General features: G+C 45.6%; 1 protein-coding gene across 2 annotated transcripts; it reads left to right on the top strand.

Moving 5' to 3' along the window:
- The first annotated feature begins 15 nt into the window (after positions 1-15).
- Positions 16-2,915, top strand: PGLS (6-phosphogluconolactonase). Of its 2 annotated transcripts, XM_067314647.1 has the most exons (5): positions 16-527; positions 607-714; positions 1,306-1,407; positions 1,943-2,083; positions 2,380-2,915. In XM_067314647.1, the coding sequence occupies exons 1-5, from the start codon at positions 261-263 to the stop codon at positions 2,515-2,517; spliced, it is 756 nt and encodes a 251-aa protein (XP_067170748.1). In that variant the 5' UTR covers positions 16-260; the 3' UTR covers positions 2,518-2,915. The 2 variants fall into 2 exon arrangements, with proteins under 2 accessions (XP_067170748.1, XP_067170749.1); XM_067314648.1 differs by lacking the exon at positions 1,306-1,407.
- The last annotated feature ends 6,020 nt before the right edge of the window (positions 2,916-8,935 follow it).

Below are 8,935 nucleotides of genomic sequence, written 5' to 3'. Positions count from 1 at the left end.
CGGGAGGTTGCTGCGCAGCGGCGGCCGGGCGCGCTTCCTGCGGCGTGTCCCACGCGGGCACCCGTGGGGCCGGGCGGCCTGCGGCCGAGCTCTCGCGCTTTCCCCGAGGCGTTGGGTTGCTGGGCAACGCGGCGGCTGGGGGCTCCGCCCCTTCCGGCCTTTCCACAGCCGCCCGGGCACGGTACGGCGCGCCGCTTCCGGCCGTGCCCGGCGGCCGCCGCCCCCGAGCTCGTAGTCGCCGCGCCCGGCCCGGCCCGGCCATGCCCCGCTCCGCGCCCCGCCACATCTCGGTGTTCCCCTCGCCGCAGGAGCTGGGCTCCTCCCTGGCCCAGCTGGTGGCCCAGCGCGCGGCCGAGGCCGGCGGCCGCTTCTCGCTGGGGCTCTCGGGCGGGAGCCTGGTGCGGATCCTCTCCCAGGAGCTCCCGGCCGCCGCCGGCCCCGCCGCGCCGGCCCGCTGGCTCCTGGCCTTCTGCGACGAGCGCCTGGTGCCGCCCGGGCACCCGGAGAGCACCTTCGGGGCCTACAAGGTGAGCGGGGCCGGGGGCGGGGGCGGCGCGGGCTGCCGCGCCCGGGCCGCCCCTGACAGACCTTCGCTCGTCTCCTCAGGCCCAGCTGCTGCCGCGGCTGCCCGTGCCCGAGCGGCAGGTGCTCGCCGTCACCCCCGGCCTGCCCGCGACCGCCGCCGCTGCCGACTACGCCGCCAAGCTCCGAGAGGTACCGGCTGGCGCGGGGGCTGCACCGGCAGCTCCGGGCCGCCGCTTCCCAGGGGGGCGGGCGAAGCTCCCCGGCGCCGGGAGCTGGTGTCTCCTGTGGGGGTTACCGGGCGAAAGGCGCCCCGGCCGGGCTCCGCATCCCCTCGCGTTTTCCCTGTAGAAAGGGCAGGCGCCTCGCTGGCCAAACAGCAAACGCGATGCCTTCAGGAACAGGGCTCTTCTCTGAGCTGATGTGGCGAACGGGCTTAGGGAAGGGCCAGCGCTGAGGAGAAGCTTTTCCGGGTAGCTTTGTGCATGCTCTTTGTGATGTTTTGTTCCGGCTTAGTTTATCAGTGACTGCTCTGGCAAAGGGACGTGAACCGCTGCTGTTCTTTCTCCCCTGTCAGGTGATTATACCACACAACAGGGCACTCAAGCGTGGGGCACCCCAGAAGCTTTACGGCCTGACTAGAAATTCATCGTGATAGAGTAGCAGCAGCGTCCTGTGCTTTTACAGTTCAGTTCCCAGTAGAACTTACTCCCTTGCAATATGCCACCTATCTGAGTGACCAAGGTTTTTATCTTCTGTTTAATCTTTTGGGTTTTTTTATAGGCTTTTCAGGGTGAGAACCTCCCTGTCTTTGATTTACTGATTTTGGGAGTGGGGCCAGATGGTCACACTTGCTCCCTCTTTCCAGATCATCCCCTTTTACAGGTAAGCTTGTAGAACCAGGAGGGGATTTGGCTTAACAAAATACGAGTTGTGCTTATTGGACTGCTCTCAGGTTATTTGTCTTCCTGATAATTCTGATTTTAACTGTCCTTAGTTGATGTGTGAAACATGGGGTTAGTGGCTCCTCCTGTCCTGTTTTTTGTATGTATGTGGTTGTGCTCATGACTCTGACAGAACATCATTGTCTCTCCACTGGAGTTTAACTCTGAGTGAATATATGGATGCTATTGCTCTGCTGTTTTAATGAGTAGCTCACAAATTGCGTTCGTAAGACTAGTAGTCTGATCTTGGACTCCTTGGAGTGAACAAAGGAGATCTCGATTTAGGCGGAGATGTGAAAAGTTTTAGGAATCTGCTGCTATATCCTAGATTGTCCTCAGTAACGATCTTTTACCTTATTCATTGCTTAGAGTCAGGCAACTTACTCCTCTGTTTGGAATATACCATATCTGCCTTGAGTGGTTCTCTTGCTTTATTCTGATTTTTTTTTTTTTCCCACGCTTTTTTGCCCTGACAGGAGAAAGAGAAAATCGTTGCTGCCATTACTGATTCTCCAAAGCCACCACCAGAGCGGATAACATTAACTCTACCCGTGCTTAATGCAGCACGGACTGTTGTGTTTGTTGCTACAGGGGAAGGTAAAGCTGCTATTTTAAAGGTATGTATGGTTTGAAAACAAAAGATTAATCTTTTTAATGAAAATCCAGATTGTCAGCAGATATTTTGGGGGAAGACTGATTTACTGACTTTTCTGGAGAGCCAGGCCAAATAGTTACACCTGCCATTTAATCAAAGGTCTGCTTTCTACAGGGATAGGGGTAAAAACATGGTAGTATTTTAGTCAAACTCTGAAGCTTTTTTTTAAGATGTGAATGATTTAAGGTTCATGTTGTTGGTTTGCAATACTCTTTCACTGACCACTCTGCTGAAACACTGTTCTGTTTCTTTGAACAGCGCATTTTGGAAGGTGATGAGGAAAAGCCCCTTCCCGCTGCTCTTGTTCAACCTCATACTGGGCAGCTGCACTGGTTCCTGGATGAGTCTGCAGCCAAGGAATTGACTGTTCCCTTTGAGAAACATTCAATCTTGTAGAACCAAATGTTTGACTAGATTTTCTGGTAGGAATCTGGCAGCAGTAAATGCAGTACCTGCACAGAACTAGCTGTGTAACATTCCAGATCAAGGACTCCACATTTGGTTGTAGTACTTGGGGGTGACACAGAACTAACACTATCTCTCTCTCTCTCTCTCTCTTATTATTATTATTATTATTATTATTATTATTATTATCTTTTTTTGGAACAAGTGGTACTTTGTGGAGCACTGTGTAATAATCTCTTTGGCTTGGTACGGGACGTATGCATCTGGTTTCTAGTTGCAAATGGAAATGCTTGAAATTGCACAAGGTGACAGTATAATGCAGTCTGTTTTGTGAATGGTCGCTGTGATGTCAAATGAATGTACAATATTAAAGATAAAAATTTCAGCTATTCTGCTCGTTTACTTTTTCACCTGGTCACAATGTTGTGTGAATAGCAACCAAGAATTGAAGGAGCAGGTGTGGGATTTTGGATATCCTGGACTCTTGCTGTCTGTCCTCTCTCTGTCCTCTCGCTGTCCTGCAAATGTCAGGGTGGCAAGACTTGGAACACCCCTGAACTCTCTGGCTTTAGGATAATCTTTTGTTTCCCTTGCTGGTTTTGTTGGACTGCCCTCAGGTTATTTGTCTTCGTTATAATCCTGACTTTAACTGTCCTTAGTTCACGTGTGAAACATAGGGTCAGTGGCTTCTCCTATCCTGGTTTTTGTATATATGTAGAGGGTCTGTTCTTTAGTTTCTGTTAGAGATCTTTGGTTATACTATTCATGAATCTAGACTGTCGAGAGATTACCACTGAAGAAACTCATACATGTATTTTGGACACATGAGGAGGGAGAGGGGCTGCTGCTCTTTAGGTGGCATCCTGAAGCTCAGATAAATTCTAGTGATGCACTCCTAGGAGCATAACCAGTCCAAGAAGAACAATCTACAAACGGACTGAGGTAAGTTTTTGGCTCAGAGGCTTTCAGTCCTCCTTTGTTATGCTTTCAGCTGTTGGTTTCAGAATGTTTTGAGTTTGCACGGAGTCCAGCAATCTGTTAGTGCATAGCTGGCAAGAAAAAGTATTCCAGTCTTTACAGATGAAGAAGCTGAGTCGGGAAAGATAGATGACTTATCTCCTAGGAAATGCAGCATTTCCGTGCCAGACGTGGGAACAAAACCCAGGAATTCAGATTCCTGGGTTGTAAATGGAAGGTGATACGATTTTTACAAATCAGTTGTGCAGAACCTGGACAGGACTTTGAGCAGTTTGCTGTTGACAAGTGTAGCGGAATTGAAATTACAGTGCAGGACACATCTGTTCCCTTTTTAGGACATATCTCATCCTTTCAGAGCCATAATCTAATAAACCTTGGCAACAATTACTGGAGTATAAACTGTTCAGCCTTCACCAACAAAGTGTGCAAGAGTTGTCTGCATGATTCTTGGTTTGCCTCTGTTGCTTATTGTCCTCTGTAGCATAATTTTCCTAGGGGCATGAATTCTGGTAGGAGCTATAAAATAGGACTGGTTAGTGACTGTTCTCATTGTTCCCATAGGCTATCTTTGAAATTAGTTATAAGGAGATCCAGATAGAATGTCACAAACTGGTAAAACATCTTTGCATCTGTGATTCTTGCTGCTGTTTGTCTCTGAGGGCAGATGTGGTCTTGGTGCTGGAGGAGGAAGCAAACTTGCCAACTGAAGTGCCAGGCAGAAAAATGCATCTGTACTCCTCTGATTTCTCCCCCTTCCCCCCTTCCCCCCTTCCCCCTCTTTCATACAGGGAAGGAAGCCATGGAGGAATCTTGTGTGCAGTGCTTTCAGTGTTTGACATGCACCAGTTTTCTCCTCCCCACCCACCTACTTTTACTGCTGCTTTCATCTTTCTGCTATTCACAGACCAAGTTAAACATATTTTCCCCAACATCTCGTGAAGTCTCCATGTCTCTTTATCAAGAGCTCTGTCTCCTCCATGAGACTCATTTCTGATGAGACTCCTGTGACTTCATTACCAGTTATCATGTCAGCCTCCCTTTTTATAGTTGTTCACTCTTTTCCAGTATTGAGTTCAGCATCTAGAGAAGTCAGAATTGTTTCAATTCCTTTTTGATTTTTGCTCTTGAGAAGATGGGGCATGCTGTCAGTTTGGGAACTCCTATCCCTTTTTATGTTTTATTCCATTACCCCTTGTTCTCATTGCCAGTCCTTCGCAGAAAAGAAGTAATGTCCAATTTAATTGATGAACTGGTGAAAGAACTATAGGAATTGGTGAGAGTAAAAGGATTTGTGAGTTAAAGAAGTACAAACATTACTAAAATCATGTTTATGTCTGCCTGATTGTTGAGCTCTGCATCTTAAAATATGAAATAAACAAAGTAGATGTGTACAGACAAGACTTTCAAACTCAAAATCTTATTAATGCAAATTGCACCTTTCATCTCAAGTGACATGTGTCCTGAGTCTCATGCCTGCCATACTGTGGAAGATTTAATAAGATAGTTGTGCAAATGTGAATCCAAAAATGCATAGTGCTAGACTTCCAAATAGCCAAGAGACACAGCTGGTTCATCCCGCCTCCAAGTGCCATGTTTGTAGAAAGCTGCTTCTCTCTGTTGTGTGGCACAGTATTATCACTTTAATGATTCTGAACTCTTTTTCCACCTGGTTTTATAGGGCCTTTTTTTTTCCCCCCCTGAAGTCTCCCCTGTTGATTTCTCTATATTAGAAGTACTTTGGCTTTTTGACCAGTCTAAGAACTGATGCAAGTGCTGAACATTTCTGCTCAGGGTTTCCTGTTTCTACATGTTCTGTGGGGTGTGAAGGGTATCAAAAATTGTCAGTTGCATAACAGTAAAAGTGGAAGATAATTTAGGTCAGCTTAATTAGGGAACTGAGAACTGAGAGCAGGTGCAGAGTAAAGCAATGACCAGTGTTATTTCCATGACATGCTTTCAAATTTAGAAATAACTCAGAAAAATCCCCTTATCGTATCCCACTCATTCACTTCTGCCTCGCTCCCAAATGCATTATCCCCTAACACAAGCAGAGGCCCCTCCTGAAGTTTGTTGTGGGATGTCTTGTGCAGCGGTAGCTGAGAGGGAGAGAAGTGAGTAGAGTATGAAGGAGTACCAAGAGCATCTGATAAATCTGGTAGTGCAGTTCACAGCATCATGTAAATTTACAGGCTGTACTGCTTTAGCATCCTAACCTTAAATTCCAGGGCAAACAGGCTTGTCTTGAATAGTTGCATTTTTGCTTTGTATTTAACTAACACTAAGCAGCAATATTTCTAGGATGGAAATTGCACTTGCAGTTCAGTAAAGAAATGCGGTGTGTTCGTTATTCACTTTACAGTTCCATTGTATCCAGTTCACTGTGAGCTAGTCCTAACCCGCTGTGAGAGCATAGCTAGGGTGATGTTGAGCATGAATTCTCACTGACTCCACAGTCTTGAAAATAAAGCAGAAATCAAGGTAGTACCCTTTTAACATCAGAGGCTTAGGGGTAAAGCCTGTGAGAAAGGGGAGCGTGTGGGCAGAGGGACTGTGGTGCTGCTGCCTCTTTAAGGCTTATTTTGTGAGTAGGGGTGTAGACAAAGGGCTGATATGAGAGATGTTATTTGAATATTTATGAGCTGGAGGAGAGTATGACAGAAAAGGACAATCTCTGCTGCTTTAAGAACTTAAAAAATCGGTGTGTGGTACGTCCTCTCTCTTCCTCAGATCCTGACCTTGAAGCCTGGTAGGCAGTGAGCACACTGAAGCAGAAGATGGGAGGAAGATATTCAAGCCCACTGAGTGGGAAGCAGCGCAGGTATCTGAGAGGTAAGAAATGGCTTCTACTATCTCCATTGCCTTTTGAAGAAAAAAGTTCCTGTTTATAATTGTTTATAATTAATTTTGTATATAGCCTCATAATCCCACACACTTACATTTATGTATTACTGTCTGTATTGGGTGAGGGAAGACTGCCACAGAACTGTCCTCAGAAAACATTCACAGGACGAGACTATTAGACTTTGCTGTAAAGAGAGGGCAAGATCAAATCTACTGGCAATCAGCTGAGAGAACTAAGGTATTACATAATAGTTGTATAATCTTTAAATAGTAAATTAAATGTAGTGTATTAGTACAGATGGCAGAGGGTCCTCTATAAAATACAAGAGGATACATTCAACTCCATTAGCTGCTTCCTGCCTGCACTGAGAGTAACTGGTGCTCAGGTTGGTTGTTTTACAGGACACTTTCTCTCCTTCCGGTGTTGGTTATACCCAGCCCTTCTCTTCTAATGATCTACTTGATCCAGGCCTGATCTGGATATTTCCCTTGCTGTTAACGTACGAGATGCAATCTTCTCACTGAATCCCTTACTAATAGCAAATTGTCCCTGCAAGCTGGACTCCAGCAATGCTCTGTAGATAGTTCAAAGAAAGCCGCCCAGCTGAAGATCACTTGTCCAGAAGTTCTGATCCTTTTCAGTGTCAGGTCTGCAATCCTTGAACTTTCATAATTTCTGAACTGGGTATTTTGTGTGTGCTTGGGTTGACTGATGCTTTCAGATGATTTGTGCCGTCTTTGGTTTTGGCCTAAAACCACTCAGATTTTCCTTGCTGCTTTCATTTCTTTGGACAGTGTCAGGGAAGGACTGAGTAACTGCAACAGCCAAGACATGTAGTGCAAATTCATTGTTCAGCAACTTTCAGGATCCTTCTGATATTAACCGTTCAGTGTTTTGCTTATTGCATGCAACAGTGATCATCAACTGAATCCCAATGCGGGGGACAGAGAATTTGGGTTACGTAAGCGGTGTGGAACCAGCTTTTAAACCTTTTCAAGCCTAAATAACTAGGGAAGAGCATTTGAAAGAGGCAGGATAGGAGTTCTGTTTGTTCCATAACAGCCTGACTGTCCTCCTGAGTACCGAATGTAATTAATCTGTATATATGTTACAAGGAGTGTTCTGTGCATCAACTTAAGCATGGGGATTGTACATTCAAAATGCTTATTGATGAGCATACAGTGATCCCAGTAAAATGTCAGATGTGACTGCCCTTTCAGATTCTACTCATTGCTGTATTGAATGAGTCGCTTTAACAGTGATTACTTGTAAACTGGCCCCTCTACACTTAAGTGAGATTTCTACTGTCGAAGCATCATCTTTGAGGCAGGGATAAATGAACTCAGAGAAATTAATAAAGGAAAATCCTTCTTCCCAAAAGTGTGATTTTTTACTACCACAAGAGTACCAGTGAACTCCACAAGTCTCCAAAAGAGGTGGCTGTTTCTGAATCCCTTCTCTGCTGTCTGGTAAGTTCTTCTGGTGCTTAGTATAAGTACTTCTCAACATCAGAAGGCTGCCAGCATTGGCTTAGTGCTCGCTGAGCTCAAATTTGGGCTTTGAGAGATGTGAAATCTAATTTAGGTGTTGATTTTAAGATGCTCATTGGGCAAAAAAGGACTGTGTGTGTGTGTGTGTGTGAAACTAATCTGAAAGCCCTCTTCTCTGATACCTTCCTTTTTGAATGGTTCTCTGTGTGAGAATTAGGAAATGCATTATTTTTAGACTGTCAGCTTCCTCCCCTTTCTGCTTCCTACTGTTTCTTGAGCAACATATTTCTCTGCCTCTTTGCAATCCCTTTAGTGGTAGGGTAGGCAATGTGCTTTTGGAAGCCTCCACAGCTTCAAACTATAGCTTTATTGTCAGATTTTTTTTAAGTTTACAGCTGTTTTAGGCGTGACATTTCAACAACTCAGCTATCAGTGAATTTCCTCCCTTGTTTTCATCTTTTCAGCTGGTGGAGAAAATATTTGGAGAAGCAGTGGCATATAGAAGTCTTTTATTTTTGAATAGCATCAGACCTCTGACATTTTGGATCCTTTTTTCACTAGACGTCTTCACATGCTATACTGACTAGGTTCCCAAGATGATAAAGCGCCAGCAGTTTAGGGTCCAGTGACGACTGCAAGAAATAAGGAACTTGGCCTCTCTGGACCTTTTGAGATACAAAAAGGTTGCATCATGCCTCTGTGCTTGGTTTCCTCTACTGCAAAATGGCACTAAACTGTATCACATTTGATGCAATTTAAGGCATTTGGTAATCGCTTGAAGTAGCCAAAAATAGGAGTGTGCATCCACTAAACTGCCTGGGCTGGGTTAGGCATTTGTAATGCAAAGGGCCTGTAGTAGAGGTCTCTTTGGGCAAGTGGCATTATTCAGAGGTTACAAACATGTAACAGCACAGTGAGGAGAGTATCTGGATCTCAGAGGTCATGGTGAGTTTGTAACAATTCCTGCAGAGCCTACCCATAGCCTTACAGCAGCGCCCTGCGTCAGGCTACCATGTTTGCAACCTCTGGAGCAGTTTGGGTGTCTGGAGCTTAATTAGCAGCCTTGTTTCTTGGGAGGTGTGCTTCTAATTCAAAAGCT

Source organism: Apteryx mantelli, chromosome 36, assembly GCF_036417845.1.
Source record: "Apteryx mantelli isolate bAptMan1 chromosome 36, bAptMan1.hap1, whole genome shotgun sequence".
Lineage (NCBI taxonomy): Eukaryota > Metazoa > Chordata > Aves > Apterygiformes > Apterygidae > Apteryx > Apteryx mantelli.
This window is presented reverse-complemented; position numbering and strand designations above follow the sequence as displayed.